The sequence below is a fragment of the Chelon labrosus genome (genome assembly GCF_963514085.1).
Source record: "Chelon labrosus genome assembly, chromosome: 2".
Taxonomy (NCBI): domain Eukaryota; kingdom Metazoa; phylum Chordata; class Actinopteri; order Mugiliformes; family Mugilidae; genus Chelon; species Chelon labrosus.
This window is the reverse complement of record NC_140338.1, coordinates 12129782-12150656: the sequence shown is the minus strand read 5'-3', so window position 1 is coordinate 12150656 and position 20875 is coordinate 12129782. Positions and strand designations below refer to the sequence as shown.

The 20875-nt window shown below is 43.8% G+C and overlaps 2 protein-coding genes across 2 annotated transcripts; one reads left to right on the top strand and one right to left on the bottom strand.

The window, feature by feature from the left end:
- Positions 1-1248: 1248 nt before the first annotated feature.
- rfc1 (replication factor C (activator 1) 1) lies at positions 1249-8833 on the top strand. The gene is made up of 23 exons (XM_084555644.1): positions 1249-1342; positions 1711-1863; positions 1961-2036; positions 2193-2315; positions 2412-2722; positions 2848-2922; positions 3177-3254; positions 3338-3688; positions 3810-3923; positions 4041-4220; positions 4363-4467; positions 4672-5101; positions 5188-5300; positions 5409-5523; positions 5764-5852; positions 5969-6106; positions 6270-6365; positions 6456-6709; positions 6804-6921; positions 7145-7290; positions 7391-7604; positions 8011-8196; positions 8293-8833. The coding sequence occupies exons 1-23, from the start codon at positions 1337-1339 to the stop codon at positions 8392-8394; spliced, it is 3573 nt and encodes a 1190-aa protein (XP_084411770.1). The 5' UTR covers positions 1249-1336; the 3' UTR covers positions 8395-8833.
- A 138-nt stretch (positions 8834-8971) lies between these two features.
- wdr19 (WD repeat domain 19) lies at positions 8972-20875 on the bottom strand. Its single transcript, XM_084555657.1, has 35 exons — positions 20679-20875; positions 20516-20581; positions 20255-20380; positions 20041-20156; positions 19836-19951; positions 19017-19097; positions 18628-18740; positions 18358-18531; positions 18203-18273; positions 17946-18118; positions 17375-17495; positions 17175-17281; positions 16944-17060; positions 16464-16619; positions 16189-16336; positions 15864-16077; positions 15427-15586; positions 15188-15298; positions 14983-15092; positions 14829-14886; positions 14386-14532; positions 14194-14276; positions 14017-14100; positions 13787-13933; positions 13125-13249; positions 12839-12948; positions 12677-12745; positions 12508-12585; positions 12318-12414; positions 12078-12202; positions 11503-11584; positions 11218-11368; positions 11015-11138; positions 10837-10913; positions 8972-10289 (listed from the first exon to the last, which is right to left on the bottom strand). The coding sequence occupies exons 1-35, from the start codon at positions 20789-20791 to the stop codon at positions 10175-10177; spliced, it is 4065 nt and encodes a 1354-aa protein (XP_084411783.1). The 5' UTR covers positions 20792-20875; the 3' UTR covers positions 8972-10174.

The following is a 20875-nucleotide window of genomic DNA, read 5'->3' as shown; positions in this document are numbered from 1 at the left end:
GGAAGCATGTTTTGGTCTCCAATAATTACCAGGAAATGGATGTTGTTGTGAGAGCCCTATGATGTAAAAAAAAAAAAAAAGACTAGAACAAAGTAAATTTTCATTGAAATAATTGCTAGTTGGTATAGTTAATGCTACAAATCTAAATTTACCAGCTAATTTGACAGACTTTCAAAATATGAGAGTGTAAATTAATGGCTAGGTGTTACTGCTTGTTAAATGTTTAATTGGTTCACACAAGGGAAGACTCTTAACCACAAATACTTTGAAAAAATAGGATGACCTTCACTGGTAAAAAAACAAAAAAAACTTCAAGTTGCAACATGAAGCTTCACGCTCAAACAACAGTCAATATTTTCTCAAAATGTCTTTTATTGTAATTGCTGAAGAAAATTCTTCAATATATTTTGTTTTAGTGAATCAAATATGTTTCCTTACTGTGCGTTACTGTTTTCGATAATCAGGCTTTTACTCAGACTTTAATTTATTAGGCCGGTAAACAAAACCAAAGGATGAAAAGTGTGTTATCAATCCTCCTCCTTTGTCATGTCTCTATAACTACGCTAACACAATATGAGACACTAAATACCATCTTAAAGGTTTCATGTTTGGACGAAAATGCAGAATTTTTTGATCTTCAGAAAAGTTTATTGAAAATTATTAACTTGCACTAACAAAAGTACTACGTTTGGCCATTTAATTTTTACATACATGTAATTTGCTGCACCACTCCAAATAGCAGCATATAATGAAAAGTTATGATGGATGATGTACTTGTTTGTGTTATATGTCTGTTACATTATCCCTTTAATTCATTAAATCAGATGTCAAATGTTTTCTAACCTCTGTAACTTCTGTCCTACGCGTTTCTGTCTCCCTGTAAAGGACATTTTTTATACTTTTCATTAATATCTGCTTAATTTGAGTTATTTAGTCGGGATTTTATACAAACAATATGAGAAAACAAATACGTTTTTAGATTTCTCTGTACATAAGATTATTTTATGTGTACATCTTTAACAAACATTTTTTTTTCTTTGCTCTTATAATCCACATTATGCGATTTTGTTTGGGACACAATAGAAAACACAATAGCAGCAACATGAAAAACATAAAAATGCTTTTATTTTGTTAAACCTGAAACATGTTTTTTTACATATTTTTATTTTACATCTCTCCGTGTGTGACGCACTGACGCACACACAGCAACCAGCCGCGTGTGTGCGTCATCTCCGGGCGACCAAAAAAAATTCAGCTTCGCGCGCGCCAACCAGAAGGAGGTTTTTCTTATTTTTCTAATAACAAACTTGTCCCAATTTTCCTGGAAAACGTGTTTATGATGGTACGTTACACATTTCTGCTGCTTATTCGCGCACACGACAAACGGCTCAATAATTAAAGTTGTTAAGTCGAGAGAAAATTAGCGTGTTATCTTGTTGACGCGCAAAAGCGCCCAGAGCACTGTTAGCTGCAGCTAAGGAAGATAAACTTGACGATCTGTTGTTTAATCTTATCTTGGAAAGATGGAGCCAGCAACACATCATCATCTCTTGCTTTGTCATCGTGTAGCTGCCGACTTTTGTCTCATGATTTAAAGTTTAAAATTTGCTTATTTTCCTGCACAAAGTCTGGAAATTAAATATTTAAACCGCAAAATAATTAAGTTTGCGTTCATTAATGCTGTAATACCATACATGTCTGTGTATGCAGGACATTAGGCGGTTCTTTCCATCGACATCCGCTAAACCGGCGGTGCAGAAACCAGCCTCAAATGGAAACCACAAACCCGAGGAAAAGAAGAAGAAGAAGAGTCCCCTGTCTTCAGACGAGGAGGTGAAAAACAAAAAGAAACAGACCACCAAGGCAAGGAATATCTCATGGCTTCTTCTTCTTCTTGTATTGATTCCTATGTTTCTCCTCCTCTTGGTTGTCTTGGTGTAATGTGGTTTATGCTCTGCAGGCCAAGAGCCCCAAAACAGAAGAGAAACCCAAGGAAGGTGGGAAAAAGCGAAAGAAGCGTGCAGTCATAGAGTCAGGTGAGAAGGATGAGATTATCTTGCATGATGATTAATCATTTACAACGTCCAGTCATGGTTTGGATAAGAAAGCAATGAATTAGGTGCAAAGAAAAGAGTCTAGAGGATCCTAAAAATACAATAAAACATCTGCTATGTCTGTTTCATTCCGTTCAGACTCGGAGGATGAGGAGGTGGTGCCGGTGACGAAGTCAAAGAAATCCCCCAAACAGAAACCGAAGGCCAGCAAGGCAGCGCCGCCTCCGAAGAAAGATCCCGTGCAGTACGTCTCTGAGACAGGTGACAGCTTATTTACCTCAGTAGCTAACGTGTTAAGGTGTATCTTTTCGAAAGAGGCTGTGTTTTTTAATGTGAGTTTCTCTGTTCTGGCCGCAGACTCGGACAGTGACACCTTTCAGACGCTGAAGAAAGTCTCCAAACCCAACCACAGCGGCGGCTCCAAAACAACAAAGTCAGACGCGGAGAGTCCTCGGGCAGCAGTCAAAGGAGGACTGAAGTCTCCTCCCAAGCCCTCCGCCACTCAGGGGAAAACTGGGTTGAAGTCTCCACCTCTGCCTGCCACCCCTAAGTCAGCGCCGCCTCCGCCTCCGCCCAAACAAACCCCCACCTCAGTATTAGACTACTTCGGTAGCGGGACCGTTCAGCGGTCGGACAAGAAGCTGGTAGCCAGCGCCAAACGAAAGGCTGTGAGTACTGATGGCTCGCTTCTATTACGTCCCTCTCATTATGGGTATTATTACTGAAGTCTGTTCTCATCCTGTCACTACTAAAATGAGAATCCTGACTTTGTAAAAACTCATCTGCTCCTCAGCCAACTCAAGACATAGATGACCTGATAAGTGATGAGGAACTTGCAAGACAGCTGCAGATGGAAGAGGACATGGAGGTGACTACTTGTTCATTTTATTATTTAAAGTAGAAGGTAATTAATTAATCTGAACACAAACATGACTTACTTTTAATCTACACTGGTCAGAAATGACACGGTGCCATTTTCTGAGCTATGCTTTCGTTCTGTTTTCAAACAAAAATGCCCCAGTGTGAGCATTGGAGCGTTATTCGATCAGTCAAAAAAGGGAGTTATAGAAAGGGCTTCTTCTTTTCTTATGTGTTTGCATTTTTCCCCGTGCCTTCACGCAGTTCGAAAAACAGATCCACGAGGATGAGGAGTTTGCAAAAACCCTGGCGATGCTGAACGAGGAGCCACAGGCCAAGAAGGTGACGAAACCAGCCACAAAAGCGTAGGTTCACTTTTTTTGCGATCACTTGTTAAATATATTCTCGCACGTGTTCACATCCAGGCCCGTAAAGGCTCTGATGAAAAACCAGGCCAAAGTACAACTCCCAAAAAGGGCAGGGCGAACGCTGCCGGCAGCACAAGCAGCCCCCCGAAGGCCGGCCGATGCGCGTCGGAGAGCGCGATCAGCCCGTCTCCCAAGAAGAACGCCAGCCCCGTCAAAGCCAGCTCCAAGCTCGCCATGATGAAGAAAAGAGACGAGTTGAAGGACGAAGGGCCGAAGAGCAAAACGCCCACGAAAAATAAAATCTCCCCCAAAAAGGAGCCACTTGATTCGGCGATCTCAGACGTGAAGTTCACGCCTAAAACGGGAACTACCCCCACCGCACTTAAAACTTCCCCCAAGAAACCTGAGGTGAGGTGCACATGTCGTAATCGGCACAATCTCTTAATTTGTCCACAAAACACCATAAAAGAGAAATACGTGAAGAAAATATGAGTGAAACACATGTTGAACAGTTCTGTCTGTCAATCAGAGCGCTACCACGAGTCCCGATGACGCGGAGAAGAAGAAGGGCAACACTTCAGCTTACAGGAACTTCCTCAACAGAGATGGACCACGAGCTCTGGGCTCCAAGGAAATCCCCACGGTAACGTTAACTGTCCATCACCTGCTGTCTGCACGGTTTAGTAGCTGATTCGTCTGACTGATTTCTGCTGCCGTCGTCTTACTCACTGGATGCCGTGGTGGCTCGTGTGCTTCCCAGGGAGCGGAGAACTGTCTGGAGGGCTGCGCGTTCGTGCTGACTGGCGTCCTGGAGTCGATAGAGAGAGATGACGCCAAGTCTCTCATTGAGCGCTACGGAGGCAAGGTGACGGGGAACGTCAGCAAGAAGACCACCTACCTGGTGCTGGGCAGAGACAGCGGCGTGTCAAAGCTCGAGAAGGTGACAAAGAACGAACGCTTTCAAACTTGGAGAAAACTTTCCTTTACATTTTATATGGGAAAGAATAAACGCTTGTGAGTTACAGATGAGCAAAGAAGACAATCTTTTTTTTTTATAGTGCGGTTTTATACTCTTGTTTCAGGCGGAGAGTTTTGGTACAAAGATCCTGGATGAAGACGGTCTGTTGGAGCTGATCAGAACCAAACCTGGAAAGAAGTCAAAGTACGAGGTCGCTGCAGAGGCTGAGGTTGGTACTTGAACATCTCCTGAAATATAATATATCATGCTGTTTATAAAGTAATTCATTTAGTGGTTGAAAATTTAAAATGAGCAGGCATTCAGAACTGAAGAAGCACCTTGGATGAGTGACTTAAACAAGTTCAGAAGCCTTTGTGTTTTTAGACGAAGCTGACCTGATTAATAATGAGCGTTTTCCACTTTCGTCAATTAGAGCAAAGCCCCAAAAACCAGGACTCCCTCCACCCAGACTTCAAAGAGCACCCCCAAGTCCCAGAAGATCTCTCCCTCCAAGGGCAATTCCAGGTCCCCTCACACCCCGAGCCCGTCAAAGACCGGCCTGGCACAAGGCCACGCTTCCAGGTCCTCAGAAGCCAGCACCCCGTCCGGGAGAGGAGCGCGTCACACTGCCCGGCGAGAGCTGGGTCTTTCCTCCACCTCCTCCTCGACGTCGTCCCCGGCACCATCGTCTCCGTCGCCGACGGACGAGAACGCCAGTACGCTGTGGGTGGACAAGTACCGTCCGCGCTCCCTGAAGACTGTGATTGGCCAGCAGGGCGACCAGAGCTGCGCCAACAAGCTGATTCGATGGTTGCAGAACTGGCACAAAAACCACGGCGGCGGCGGCGCCGGCAAGCCAGCAGGTAGCAGAGAAACTTGCTTCGACAAAACATTTTAAGTTTGTATCTGTGCTTGAAGACTTTGTATTATGTGTCTGCGTTCCGTACAGCGGCGAGGTTTGGTAAATTTGGAGGCAAAGACGATGGATCGGCTCACAAAGCTGCCCTGCTCTCCGGACCTCCTGGCGTGGGGAAGACCACCACAGCTGTCCTGGTCTGCGAGGTCGGTCTGATAACACACACGGACATGTTTCCAACACCCAGCTGAGATGGAAAATAGAAAGTTTTTTCTCATCTCGGTTTAATTTTATGTTTGTGCGTCGGTCCGTAGGAGCTGGGCTTCAGCTTCGTGGAGATGAACGCCAGCTGCACTCGCAGCAAAAACAGCCTGAAGGAAGTCGTTGCAGAGTCGCTGAACAATACCAGCATTGAGAACTTCTACAAAGGTGAGCGCTCTTTTCTTTTTATATCTCTTTCTGTCTTCATCAGCCTTTATAGATACACTTAGAGTGAGTAAATGATGAGGGATGTTGATGATTGTTGGGAAGTTGCAAAGGAAGTTGAGCTAATGTCGGTTCTTGTATAGCTTTGTACAAGGAACGTGCACCAGCTTCAGTTCTTTAACATACAGTTCACTCTCAAATAAAGCTCATACTCTCTGCTTCCACTCTCTCTGTCTCGTGTAGGAACGTCTCAGACCGTGAGCAGCAAACACGTTCTCATCATGGATGAGATCGATGGAATGGCTGGAAACGAGGACCGCGGAGGAATCCAGGTACAGTAAATCGAACTCATTCCTCTCCCAGTCTGGACACATTCTTCTATTCTGGAGGCGTTACAAGAGGGAGCGTGACACCTTGTGACTAAACTGATAATGCTTCTTCCACGTAGGAGATGATCGCCCTCATCAAAACCTCAAAGATCCCCATCATCTGCATGTGCAACGATCGCAACCACCAGAAGATCAGGTCTCTGGCCAACTACTGCTTCGATCTGCGCTTCCAGAGGCCGCGGGTGGAACAGATCAAGGTACATCTCAAATATGCTCTAGTAATTTGGTTTAAAATACAAAAAATTTATCAATTGATCAAATTAAGGATAATGGGCTAGTAATATTTATAATGATCTGGAGCTGTTCTTCTCAGATCCGGCATGAAGCAGAGTGTGTGATTCTTACTTTCGTTCCTTTTAGGGAGCCATGATGTCTATCGCTTTCAAAGAGGGCATCAAGATCCCGCCCCCAGCTCTGAACGAAATCATTTTAGCCTCCAATCAGGACGTCCGACAGGTAAAAGAAGTCAAATCGTCATATAACTAAAGGTTTGAGATGAGAAGGTTTTTTCTTTTGGCTTCACCGTGCCGCCTGCTTTCTCTCCAGGTGATCCACAACCTGAGCATGTGGTCGGCCAAAGACAAGGTGATGACTTACGACCAGTGCAAGTCCGACGCGGCCAGCGCCCGCAAGGACATGAAGCTGGGGCCGTTCGACGTCTGCAGGAAGGTGTTCGCCAAGGGGGAGGAGACGGCCCGCATGAGCCTCATCGACAAGTCCGACCTCTTCTTCCACGACTACTCGCTGGCGCCGCTGTTCGTCCAAGAGAACTACCTGCACGTTCGTCCCGCTGCTGCAGGGTGAGGAAAGAGGGGGGTGGTGGCTGTCAGACTCTGGGTCTAGATTTATCCCACGGTATCAGTTCTTTTAATAATTTGGTGTCTTCTCTCGCAGCGGGGACATGAAGGCCCACCTGGTGTTGCTGAGTAAGACGGCGGACTCCATCTCTGACGGCGATATGGTCGACAGACGGATCCGCTCGGGGCAAAGCTGGTCACTTCTGCCCACGCAGGTAATGTCATGTATAAACCGTCCTCTGGTCTATTGTCTCCACTAGGACACTATATGCTTTATTTACTACACTGATGGTTCAGAAGTGGCTATGATAGAGGCTCGCTACTGAAAAGGACCAAAGACCAGTCTCTTATAAAAGCAACATGTTAGCTTAGCATGAGTGTGTGAGACAGACGACTGTGTTATTCCTGCAGTAACTTTATCAGTGTGTTTCTTTGTAGGCCATCTATGCCAGTGTGATCCCAGGTGAGCTCATGAGAGGCTACATGTCCCAGTTCCCCGTCTTCCCCAGCTGGCTCGGCAAGTACTCCTCCACCAATAAACACTCCCGCATCGTGCAGGAGCTGGCCTCGCACATGAGTCTCAAGTGAGTTTCTGTTTCCCCAGCAAGAAGAGAAATCTACATCTACATATAAAGTTCAAACTGTCAAACCCAAATTTTGTTTTATCCGCCTCGCCTCCTGCAGGACCATGAGCAGCAGACAGGCGGTGAACCTGGACTACCTGTACTACCTGCGACAGGCGCTGCTAAGTCCCCTGCAGAAGCAAGGGGCGGAGGGCGCGAGTCAAGCCGTGAAGCTGCTGGACGACTACCAGCTCATCAAGGAGGACGTGGACAGCATCATGGAGATCAGCGTCTGGGGGGGACAGCCCGACCCCTACTCCAAACTGGACTCCAAGGTGAGCGGGAGGCAGGCCGTGGAGTTTGGTTTGTGGATTCGATTGGACACGGTGGCACTGAGATTTGAAGAATACGTCCGCCTTTAGTTCAGGTCATTGTGACTGGCCAAAGCACGTTTACCGACTTATTTAAAGATTCAGTAAACGCAGTAGGAAGCTGGGACTGCAACACATCTTTGAAGTCGAGCATCTTTCTCTCCTTTTAGCTTTTGATGCTAAGCAGATAGCATTTCTTTTCTTTTCTGTAGAAGTTCATCATTGAAAACTGCTGATGATAGAAGCAAAACCATAATCTATAAGTTACCCAAATTATCTGAGTCAGGTGATGATTCTTTGTACTGCTCATTTCACTTTTCCTGTACTTGACCTGAACTTCTTGTCTGATCTGCTGTCCGTCTCCTTCCAGGTGAAGGCAGCTTTCACCCGTTTGTACAACAAAGAGGTCCATCTGACGCCGTACTCCCTTCAAGTCGTGAAGAAGGGGCGTCGCGGTGGCGGCGGGGAGTCGGAGTTGGGAGGGGAGGACGGTGGCCAAGACGGTCAGGAGTCTGAGGAGGAAGGGGACGGCCTCAAAGCCGACGCCATGATCAAAGTAAGAGCCTGCAGACTTTTGATAACGCGTTCGTCCTATCCCCTAAAAAAAAAAAAGATGTTGTCAACTTCACCTTCCTGTTTACTTCTCTCGCAGCAGAAGAAGGCCAAAGCCACCAAGGAGTCGACTAAGCAGAAGCAGGAAGATTCTGGGAAAGGGAAAGGCAAAGGCAAGGGGAAAGGCAAGGCCAAGAAATGAACACAAACTGTGCTCGTCTGCCCCTAAAGACTGTAAGACCTTTCTCTGCACTTACATCGATCCATTAATGAGCATGTAGAGGTCAGCAGGTAAACTCATCTGTCCTTCATCTAATCACAAAGACTTTCTTGTTTCTGTTTAACATCCTGTGTCTCAATACTGAACAATGATGCATATTATCTGCTTTGTCAGTCCGTCATCATGTCTGTACACGTCTGCAGAATCGAGTCTCGTCAGGAGTAGTAGCTGTGTGTGTTCCTTCAGTCCTCGTTTCTCAGTCCACGCGTTGAGGATGTAAATAGCGCTGACGTAGAAGACTGTTACTTTTTACTACAGCGATGCCTTAGCTCTGCGGTTAGCACTGATGATCATTTTCTTGTAAATTGCAATTTTGTAAAAACTTTGATGCGGTATAATAAGAGAAATACGTTGCTCACGAGTGTCCGTTAGTGATCTTATGTGTAGTTTACTTTTATAAAGGATGGTTGGTTCAGGTTGTTATATTTAGATCCCACTTGGTCTGTTCTCAGACGGCCTGATTACTACTAATATTCAACCGCTCAAAAGAATATTGGTGCAGGGAAATCAAAATCACTGACGGTGTCCAATGATGTTGAGACTACTTACAGCAACAATACTGACAAATGCTTTGAGGTATCAAGGCTCGGCACTTATTCTACATCCACCCATGAAGTGTTCATGTTGCTGTCACTGAGTGCTGCTCTTTAAAACATTAAAATAAGGATTTTGAGAGTCAAAGTTCCTTTTAACTTTGGAAAAGGTAGTTGTCTAAACAAATGTGGGATTAGTAGAAGTAGTTTTAGATCTGTCAACCAAATCAAGAAGTTCTTTAAATCTCAAAATAAATATATTTCATCTGAGGAAGTGAGCTTATACAAAAACAAATGCAGTAGCTATAAATATAATCAATGTGCATAAAGCTGCCTGATCGAAACCTGAATGAGTATTTGAGGTTTGTAACTGAGGAACAACGCTGAACATCTCAAAACAAACCTAATTAGTATTCAAAAAAACAAAATGTTTAGACTCCAAAGTAGGTTTTGATAAACATTTGAATGCATCAGCTTGTTTTTATTTAATTATAGACTGAAAAAAATATTACAAATCTGTTAATGACAATAAATTACTGAAAGTTAATCCTATAGTCACAAAACTCTTTCTGGTACAGAAATATATTTTGTTTTATCTTCAATGTTTTTGTATTCAACATTCACATCATAGCTATAAAAAAAGACTGGCCAAATTTTTTTTTATAAACATGAAACAGATTATTGTAGAGGTACAGGATCTACTGGACTAAATTTGTGATAGTGTTTACATTTCCTACCTTTTAAAGTTGAGCTGTATTGTTATAGAGCAAACTACAGCTGCATGTGACCACAGTACGATCTCTGAATCAGCTGTGGTCACAGCCTTAAAACTAGCTCCATGCAGCAGCTGAGTGCATCGGTTAACTGACGCGTCTCTCAAAGCAGCTCTGTTTGAGTAATGTCAGGGTGTGCTGGTAACACATCTGTCACGTACTAGTACTAGGTTCAGAGAAAACTGAGGACTTTTAGTGGGATAACACAAACGCAGTCAGAGAAATGTGTAATTACCCACCGTGGCCTTTAGGGGGCGCTGTGTAAAACATACAATTAGATATAAAAATGTGATTACTAATGATCTTTAGCTTAGATATACAATTTCATCAAAATATACATCTTTTTTGTTTGGTCTTTTGGTTGATGTTGGGCTTACTCGTCAAGGACTGTTGACCTCATTGATCTGGTTCATCAGTCTGCAGGTATTTGGAGCAATCGGAGGTCTTCTTCACCTGTTTGACGCTCAGACTCTCGGAGCACATGGGACACACCGTCTCAGTCTCTAGTAACCTGGAATAAAGTTCAGGGTACAGATGGGAAGATGGTTAAAGAGGCTAAACCACTAATCCACTAATTATAATTCACTTATTTGCGATCTGAGTGAGTTTTAGATGAGAAAATTGCAACCACTCTCTTATCAGTTTGTTGACTAGGACACTATGTCCAGAAGACTTAGCGAAGTCTAGCATAAAGACAGAATAGAGGAAAACCAGAGTGTCTCTGGTCTGTATCCATCTAGTGTGAACATCCTGTTAGCAGAGCAGCAGCTGTTTCAGTTGTTAGGTTCATAGCCCAACACACAATCTCCATAATTATGCATGAAAACAGAAGGAAATAACCATAAAAGTGTCACAAGATTAAGATGAATTAACTTGAAGCAAAAGTTAGTCAGGTCTGTGTCTGGCAGTGACAGTATCTGGAGATATTTTGGAGTATTTATATGTCATTGTCAGCCACATAACAATTAATATATAACATAAATACCACTGGGGAATAACTATACATTAAAATACAGCTGGTGAATGTTTTGTATGTCACGTGCGAGTGTGCCACTAACAGAATTAACTGTGAGTAGAGGGCCGGAAATTCACAATGAGGACAGATGGACCAGTCTTCCTTCAGCATATGACGACCCTGAGGGAAATGGTACAAAGCTCAAGTGAAGAACGTGCAGGAACAGGTGAAACCATCTTGTTCTAAAGAAATGCAGTGTATGAGTGATCGTGTGTTTCTACCGTGGCGATGCAGTAGGGCAGGTTGTTCTTGCAAGAAATACACAGCAGCTCATTCTGCGGCAGCTGGAAGCCACAAAAGGGACACGGAGTAGTTTCTTCCTCCAGCTCTGACGTATCTGGACGTCTGCGGCGAAGACATGAACGTAGCAGATTCAGAGGCAGTGTAGGATGGATGAGGAGAATTGTGGACACTCATCACTCACCGAACCATAGCCTCAATCTTCTTCCTGTACTTTGAGTCGATATCATTTCGGTACTCTGGTCTCATCAACATTGCAGCGAAGCTGAAGGCTGAGTTCTTCAGTCCGGCGCGGTGACACTCGATTACCGCTGACGTCAGAATGGGAACAACATCTACACAAACATAAACACAGACGAGACTTATTCTGGTCAAGTTTTATATTTAAATTTCGTGATATTTAGGTTTTAATCCGGTTTCTTTCATGTGAATTGGACTTAGAGTTGGTGAATTCTCTGTGTTGACTCACGTGCAGGAAACTTGCTTATGTTGTTGCTGACACGAATGAGCATACGTGCTCCTTTTAAGTGGTCCCCTCTCTTTACATGGATCTACACCAAACACATCATTAACAAAGTCAGAAACACTAAACTTACCTACGTTAAGATACGGACGTGTTTCAGAAAAGTGGCTAACAACTGACGGCACTCTTACAAGCACTGACACCTTTTATAGTGAATACAGGCTAATACCATTCAGTAACAAGTTCTCATCAAAAGACAAGTTGACAGGATCTCTGATTTATTTATATATGCTATATTTGTAGGTGTATTGTTACTGATGTAGGACGTCATTCTTCTCAAAGACACGTGGTTGAGTGATATGTATTTGTGGAGTACTGGGGTTAAATGTCCAACCATTGTTATTTAAAGATAACATGAGTGTCCTGGTCGCCCTAAAGGTCAAGCTGCCATCATGCTCCTTCAAAAATAACCTGGCATCCACGCCTCATATCCAGTCCTTCAATCTTTTTCTGCCATTTTTCTTAGCTGGCATAAACTCTCTCTGATTTACACGAATCTGATTGTTTCAAATTGTACTAACCTTGACCAGGAGGTAGGAGTGGAGGATCATCAGATTGGTGGCCATCTCAGCAGGGATCTTGATCTTCTGAGCCTGCAGCTCTGTGTACATGCTGAACAGCACATCGTGAGCGTTACGGTAGTTCCCTTTAGTAGGAACACAAAAACAAAGCAACGTTACACATTTAATGATTACAACTGTATAACATTTTGTGTTGCTGTTATTGGTACAGTACGAAGGTATTTAGATTGTGTTTTGCACCTGCACACTGCTCCTCTCTGGCGATGATGATGGCGGTGCGAGCGGCCTCCCTGTACTGCTGTAGCGCCATGTACAGACGGAACAGGTACTTTGCATCCTGAGAGGAAGGGAGAATGATCAGCTGACCATCAACACACGAGTCAAAGGTGTCACTGATTCATACACAAATATCAGTAACAGTATTGATTACCTTGGGCATACCGTCACTTTCCCCCATCAGGTAATCTATCAGCTGGTTGGTCAAAGAGGTGTCCTTGGCCTGGCCCACCTAAAACACACACAAATCACATTCAAATGAAGGTCCAGTTAGTTTTGTAGACACTCACACAGTCAGCTTGACACACACACACAGCTCTCACCGTCTCAATAGCCATCTCTATTGCCAGGTTGTCTTCAGTGTTTGGACACTTCAGGAAGTGCTTCAGGGCCTGAGAAATAAACCATATAAATGATAAAGTCGTAATAAATGATGTGAATAAATAAATAAACGATGAGTGAATAAATGAATTAAAGGTTCTTACTCTGCTGTACTGTCCACACTTCTGAAAGAACTTGCCAGCCTGCAGGTGTTTCTTCTCTCCCTCAAAGTAGAGAGCGATGCTCTGGTAGTCTTCCTGCGTTGCCTCTGAGCCTAAAAAAAAACAAACAATCCCACATGCCATGAAATTACCGACAAATAACACTACATTTAATCAGAATTACATCTAAATAAAATGGATCAGTAGTGCAAAAGGAAATACATTTGCAGTCATTCAGAATATAGTGTCATGTTATGAAATATCCACAGGCTCTGACACACAGACTGACCAATGATGTCTGCGTAGACCTCCATCTGTCCGTGCTGCTGTGCCAGCTGGAAGGCTTCATCGTTGCACTGAGACAGAACCAGGAAGTGGATGGCTGAGCCATAGTCGTTTAGACGCAGGAAGAACCTGCAGCGCACACAGGAATATGTTCAGGGTACTTAATACCAAATATAAAAATATACCATCTGCACGCAAACAGAGCTCAAACTATTGAATGAATCAAAAACAACTGGGACTGGACCTGATTACTCATTAAGACATTTACAGAAAACTGTCAAACCTTTGTCATTCCTAACTTCTCTAACAGGAAGATTGACGAGAAGTAATTTAAGAACTTGTGACCTGACACTTTTCACTATTCAATGACATTTAATAGCTTAAATGGTTAATTGATAATAAATAGTGATAGTTAATTAATTGCAGCCATAGAAAGTTTGTTTTGTAAGACTCAATGCGATTCATAGCATCCAGTACGTGGAATTCAGTCTGAACACTCAGCAGCACAAAGCAGATAATAAGTTAGAAATCTCCAAAATCATCAGAGAAAATGTGGACATGTATTAATAAATAATAATTAATTAATTCAAAAGTTAAAGGTCAATGTCAGAAAAGTGAAAGTTATGGTTCAGATTTAAAGCTCATGAATTCCTGCTTTTTTCCCACCTAGCAACCATCTTTGCTCCATCGATGCTCTGAGTCTCCCTCACAATGCGAACAGCGTCCTCGGGATTGTTCAGGTGGTCCAGCAACACACGGATCACGTTGTCCCAGTCCTTTGCGCTCTCATACGCCTGCGCTGCGTCTTTATACCTGGCGGCGCACACAGACCACATTATATCGGATTCCCTTTCAGCGATTCACAGAGGAGACGGATACACAAACTGAGAACCTACTTGCCGTCGGCCTCCTTGGCCTTTGCGTACTGCAGGTGAATCTTTGGAGAGCTGACATTTGGGAGCAACTCTCCCACCTTCGCCCTGAGTGCAGAGTAACATAAAGAGGAGTTAGAAAGAAAGGAGAAGAGAAACTTGCAGGTTTGAATGTTGGTGTGTGTCTGGCATTTGCCTCACCAGTTTTTGCAGCGAATGTAGACCGACGCAGCCTTGTCATAGTACTGCCCCTTTTCATAGAGCTGAGCGGCTTCAGAGTATTGCTGTAATAAATAAAACGTAACCACAGATGAACAAAAAGATGCTTCGATATGACAACGCTGCACAACACGAGACTAAAACCGTAATCCGCCACAAAAATGCACCATTTACCTTCATGCTCTCCAGTATGGCTCCACATTCCTTCTTGAGGAGTCTGCTCGGGTGCTGAATGGCCTGAGCGGCGCCTCTCCTGATGTCACCCATCCTGATGGACATCCTGGCTACACCCGCCTGGCACGCCTCGTCGTGATCCTGGAACTGCACAGAGAGAGGCGGAGAATGGGGAACGTGAGAAACGAGAAACTCAGACAGAATCAAAATCACTTCATTACATGCTATGCAGACGGGAACCTTCAGTGCATTTCTTATCCACGTCTGATAGAGATCCAAATCCTGCTGTCTGCTTTTTAAGTGCTCTTTGTTAACCTTGAGAGAGTGGACAACGAACTGTAGGCAGGACTGTGTAGCTAAGAAGCATAATAAAAATAAAAAATAAAGACTAAATATCTGAAGAAGTCAGAGGAAATAATAAACACATTGTCAGATTCATTCACCTTATTATTGTGCGTCATTCCCTTTTCATAGTGTGCCAACGCATTCACGTAATCTCCTCTACAAAGAAAGAGAACGAGGTTTAGAGACGGGCAGATTCCTGAAGGGTGTTGAATTGTTCACGTATATATGTGTGACGTGTGTGAACGCACTCACATAAACTCTAGATGGACAGCGTATTCCTTGGATATGAAGGGAATCTGATCTTCTGCCAGCCTCTTGGCTAACATAAGAGCGCTGTCCCAGTGCAGCAGTTCTCTTCTCATCTAATACAAATAATACCACCTTAGCAATATTAGGGTTAATATTACACATATGGTAAGACACCAGGATAAAATACAAGCCTTGGTTTTATACACACCTCCAGGGCAGCCATTGGGCAGTTGGACGAAAGATAAAGGTCTTGTGCCAAGTTGTAGTCACAAAGAAACATCGCCAAATGACCTGCCAATAAATTCATGTCCTCTATACCCTGGAAAGGGAGAGCAAGACAAACGACACAGAGCAGGACACAGAAAGAGAAGGAGCGTCAGCTTTGTCCAAATGGGGAGGTTTTTGACTCTTATAAGGAGTGTGTGACACACATATACGTGCACGTGCCTGGATGCCCTGCAGTGACAGCACCATTCCCACATTGCCACTCATGCGGTAGACCTGAATTGCCTGCTCGACCTCCATGTGGACCAGACAGGCTTTGCCCAACTCTGCCCAGTCGGCGTCACTGCCTCCAGACTTGCACAGATCCCAGGCCTCGTGGAACCTGGACAAGAAGATTACAATATTTATTTATTTATGTCAGTCCCACGTCCTTCTCCTTTCTTCCACCAAAGCTTTGATGCCTTGAAAACTGTGATGTAAATGTTCTTTTATGTCAGAAGAATGGAGAAAAACAACTGTACAGTTAAAAAAAAATGAATTCAGTACAAATATGATGCCTCCATCTTAACTGTAAAACATTAAAACAAAGCTACTGTGTGGCTCTTCGAAGCCTTTTCCACCAGAAGAACATATAACACAAGATCTGCAGCATGACCGACCTTTTCAGCATGAGAGTCTGGGCGAGCTGCTTGCTGAGCTCTGGCGGCGAATTTGTTGACGTGCCCGCTGAGTGCTTGAGGAACGAGTGCGTGCTCAGAGCCACTTCGCTGGTCTTACCGCTTGCCGTCTGACAAGTCAGCTCACCGTTGTACAAGAGCAAAGGCTTCTGGGAAAACAGGAGCGCGGTGCTGCCCACCAACACCACCTGGGGCCCTGAGCAGAGTGACAGGAAAGGAAGGTTTAATACATGTAGGTATGTAAAAGTGGCACTGACATGGTCTTCTTATCACTGAGCATGTGCGTGACTGTGTGGCGTCTCCCTACCATATATAGTAGTTTTATGCAAGGCGTAGGTGTAGACCTTATCCTCGTCATAAGCTACAAACACTCCTCTATCCGCATGCCAGTTGTCCCACAGCACTCCTGTGATGGTGGGAGAGAAGTTGGGGAGCTCAAAGCAGGAGACTGTTGCCTGGATTAGACATACACAAACAAACAGATGCTTTAAATCCAAATTGGATCAACCACTGAACACTTAAATACTTTTTTTTGCATCAGAGTCAACGGAGTAGAGACGTGTGAATTGCGCATGTACTGACGTTTGCAGGGGAGTACAGGAAGCCACCATTCTTGTCGTCGATGAACACCAGCCGGGTGCCATTTAGGTCAGGGAACACCTTCCGCACACCAACTGAGTGACTGTAGCTGCTCACCGTCTCCCAGTCCTCCACCAAGACACACACCACGTTGCCTGACTGAGAAAATTAGATCACGGCTTCCATTAGCAGCAGAAGTACAAGACCGCTGGCGCATTTAAAAAAAACAATGAGATGAGGGAGAGATGGTGGAGACTGAGTTTGGGAAAAGGAAGGAGAAGTTAAAGAGGTTACAGGGAAAATAAACAGATATTAAAAATTAAATTAAATAAAAAATTCTACTTCCCGATGTTAAGATGATAAAAACAATAAAGTATGGTTCAATAGAAGAGTGAAATATTCTGATTCTCTAATTAAAACATGTCTAACTTCCATTCATTACGTAGTAGTGAGGCTGAGTGATGAGGACGTGCTGAGCCTTACATCGGTGCCGTAGTAGAGGAAGTCGGCGGTGAGGGCGTGACAAAGGATCCGACCTTTTCTGTCGTCGTCTGGGAAAAGCTTCATCTGCTTCTTCTCCTCCTGATCTTTACCTTCAATCTTAAACACAACACAGACACACAGGCCTGCAGTTTAATCATGCTCAAATGGACGAGTTTGCTTAAATTATCGTTTTAAAAATGAAAAAGAAAACACGCATATTAGACGACTCACCATGTGGAGCTGCACTTTTCCCTCAAACAGTGCCGCTGCGTAGTCAGAGTTGAGGCACATGCTGGCTATGGTCCCCAAATATTCAATGTCCTTCAGCTTGTGATAACCTGAGTGTTGCACAGAAACGTTTAATCACAGAAAAGTGAATTCACGTCCAAACGACGCATGATATTGTTTCAGTGGTTAAAACAGGCGCATACCAGGTTCTTGATCCACCAGGGCATAAAACCAGGCTCTGTTGTTCATCCCCACAGCCACATGGTACGGTCCCACTGCAATGAATGTGGGCTCCACTTCCACTTCTATGGCCACGGGGCTCTCCTAAAGCACATTGTAAAAGGGAATGACTGAATATTGAATCTAGTTTCCTGTGTATCTTCTTGGCTCAGTTTTACATACTGTAATTTTGGTAATAACTCTCTGTGTATTGTCAAGACTAGATTTATTCCACTATGTATGTACGTCAATAAGCATTTCAAAATCTTCCTCACAAATTGGACAGAAACTTTCTGGCCATTTATAAAGCACTAAACGTTTGTTAACATCCTGTCTTGGCTGTAATGCCCAGAGGCAACATAATTATTTATTTTATAGTCCTTGTCCAGCATGGATCTATATTTATAGCTCTTCCCATTTCTGCATAGATAGATAAAGGTTTGGATGCAGAACTTAAAGATTTTGCAGAATTTATATTCCTATTTAAACTGTCTCAGAGTAAATTCTTCAACATTAAAAGTTTTCTCATTACTGTGTGAGTGTGTGTGTCCTCACCCCTTCCACCTGGTTGGACACAGTGACCTCCAGCAGGGAGGTGAGGTAGGCCAGCCGTGTACCAAAGCTGTCACCCAGGATGGGCAGCTTGGTCAGGAAGACATGGAGCGTCCCTTTCTGCGTGGAGACCGCCAACAGCTGGCCGTCATCTGTCCAGCTCAGCTGATCCAGACCTGCAGGCGGAGAGACAGAGATGATGAGGGTGATGTATTGAACATGGTCCAGATGTGAATGGCTGACGAAGAGGACCGTCTTACCTTTAGTCTCATCGTCCAGCTGAACTATATGGCTGATATCTTTTAGATCAGACAGCTCATGGATCTTTATACTGCAACAAGAACATGGGAGTAGTTTTGAAAAACAATTAAAAAATGTCAATGGTGGTGCTGTTTCTTTGGAAGCCTGTGTGTACCTGTTGTCCCCACACGAAGCAGCCTTGTTTAGTGCTTGTGAGATGGCCACACTGTTGAGACTGTCTTTATGGTTGTGGGCCTGATAGAGCTCATGCCCTATCTCCCTGATGTGCGTGGAAATCACCACAAAGTATCCGTGGGAAAATCCAATGAGTATATACCCATCGCCGTACCTACACACAGAGCGAAAAACCAACTTTAGTACAAGTACCAGCCACGATTCAGCACCAGTGTCTGCAAGCGTGTGAGTGTTTGTGCGTGTGCAGTACCAGCGGTAGGACACAATGTTTCCATAGCGGCGCTCAAAGGCCAGCTCGATCGGGTTTTCAGGGTCGTTGAAGTTGAAAAGCATCAGAATCCTCTTATCCACGGACACACTCACCTGAAAGGTCAGCGAATGAAATGGTGTGAACGTTTGCCAAGACAAAAGTTATACAAACTATATTGCATTACAAAGAATTTAATCGCAACCAGAAATCTATATTGGGGACTTTTCTACACATGAAAGATTATTCAAGTTTAAACACTATTTTAGGTTTTGTAAATTAATATTCATAAATAGCTGCTCTCTAGTACAGATTGAACAGGTGACCTCAAAGAAAGTCAGAAGCCAAAAACACGCCGTATACTTCGAGAAACTTGCAGAGAATTAACTTACAGTGCTCTCTCCTTGTGCAGACCTTTCATCCGTCTTCATTACAGAAAAGTAAATTTCCGCAGGTTCACCTCGCAGCGTTGTCTGCCAAAATATCAGTCAGGTTTAACTGCATTCATTTCTCTTACTCTTTCTTCAATACTGTGCATTCTGATATTTTCCCCAAAAGTCTCAGTGTGTTTTTTTTTTGCACTTGTATATCATATACAGTATCCCCACATCATGATTACTTTGATGTTTCCAGCTTCCTCTTCCCTCTCTAAGACCAGGTTGCAGTGAGTTGTTGCCTGACTGTCATTAGCTGACTGTTTTGATCATCAGAAGATCTAATCACCCTCAGAGAAAGGAGGAGAGATGGGAGGATAGCACTCTGGTAATCATCTTTTAACCACCCTGTCATCACAGAGCAGATTTTCTTAACTCAGTGGCCGCCCGCATTAAACGCTGTAGCCATATATGTTTTTTTACAGCTAAAAGAAAATCCCAAATAAGAAACATAAAGGGACATTTTCTCTTTCTTTACTTGCACTGCAAATAGTAATTCTTCTGTGCTACAGTCGAGTCATATTATTTCACACTGCCTTTGGTTGTTGTTGTTTTTGCATATTTGTATATTGCTCTGACAATAAAGTCTTCTGAGTAATGGCTGCTTGTAAAATGAATGACTTAGAAACCAAAGCATATGCATGTGTTTGTTGGACTAATCATATTTAAGTGACACCACCTATATGACACCCACGGGTTTTACAGTGAGTAACGCAGTGTAAAAACTTGAGTGTCTCTGCACTTACACACACACAAGAAAAGCGGATGTGTGAGTACCTGTCTGATGGTGTCGCCCTCATGATTGCTGATGCTTAGCGTGTTGTCGTCACTTCCCAGAGCCAGAAGATTCTGACTACTCCAGCACCCACAGGTGATCTTCTTGGTGTGTTTACCTAGCAAAATAGAAGGAGGGAGAGAGTAAGACAAAGAGTAAAAAAAACATAAACAGTGTATAGTCAGTTGTGTTTCGTGTGTTTATTACCCAGCACGGGGATCTTGCGCGAAGTCTGCTGATTATAGATCAACAGGTTTCCTTTGACCGTCCCAACTGCCAACAAGGGGCCAGTCTTTGACCACAAGATGAAGGACATTTGATCTCTGTTGAAACCACCAATCACGAGAAACAAATCCAGAGTTTTAGAAATTATCAGAATTAGATGTCAGCTAGCGTGACCTGATAATTTCGCTTGTCATACCTCATGCCGCTGTCTATTTGGGATGTTTTATTGCCACTGGCATCCCAGAGGTAGATGGAGCTGGACTTTGCAGCTATCACTGCCAGAATGTCCCCATCCTTATCCCAGTCCATCCCCACACAGCGCCTGAGGTGAGGCGTGGGAGAAAGAAGAAACAGGAGAAAGGAACTTAATGTAAAATATTGTTAAGCAGTGAGTGGTAAATACCTAAACTTGCTTGATGAGACAAAACTGGAGCGCAACTGATGTTCTCACACTTACCCCGTGAGGCTGAGTTCGGCCCACTTGTGTCCATGTCGATCAAATATTTTCACCGAGTTATCCTGTCTACATGGTCGGAAAAACAAAAGGTTTTAGCTACTGTGCTGATTTTAATATTGAACGACACAACCGTATAAGGGCTACATCACAACAAGTCACTCACCCTGCAACAGCGATATAATTACCAAGGGATTTCTGCCACTTGTACAGAAGACCAGAACCCACCCAGGCTTTGTCAGCGAGGATGAAAACACTCTGAAGGCATAAAGATGACATTTTTTTTGTCTCTGTGTGTGATTCGAGGAATCAAAAGAGTACTGCACAAAAAATACAACATCACTTTATCATCTTCTGTGAGTC

Coding starts and splice junctions, on each gene's coding strand:
- wdr19 (XM_084555657.1), bottom strand. CDS start 20,791: ATGTCATCTTTATGCCTTCAGAGTGTTTTCATCCTCGCTGACAAAGCC. Junction 16,620..16,943: donor TCCTCTACTACGGCACCGAT/GTAAGGCTCAGC, acceptor TAATTTTCTCAG/TCAGGCAACGTGGTGTGTGT. Junction 16,337..16,463: donor TCCTGTACTCCCCTGCAAAC/GTCAGTACATGC, acceptor TGTCTAATCCAG/GCAACAGTCTCCTGCTTTGA.
- rfc1 (XM_084555644.1), top strand. Junction 1,864..1,960: donor AAAAGAAACAGACCACCAAG/GCAAGGAATATC, acceptor TATGCTCTGCAG/GCCAAGAGCCCCAAAACAGA. Junction 6,107..6,269: donor CGCGGGTGGAACAGATCAAG/GTACATCTCAAA, acceptor CGTTCCTTTTAG/GGAGCCATGATGTCTATCGC.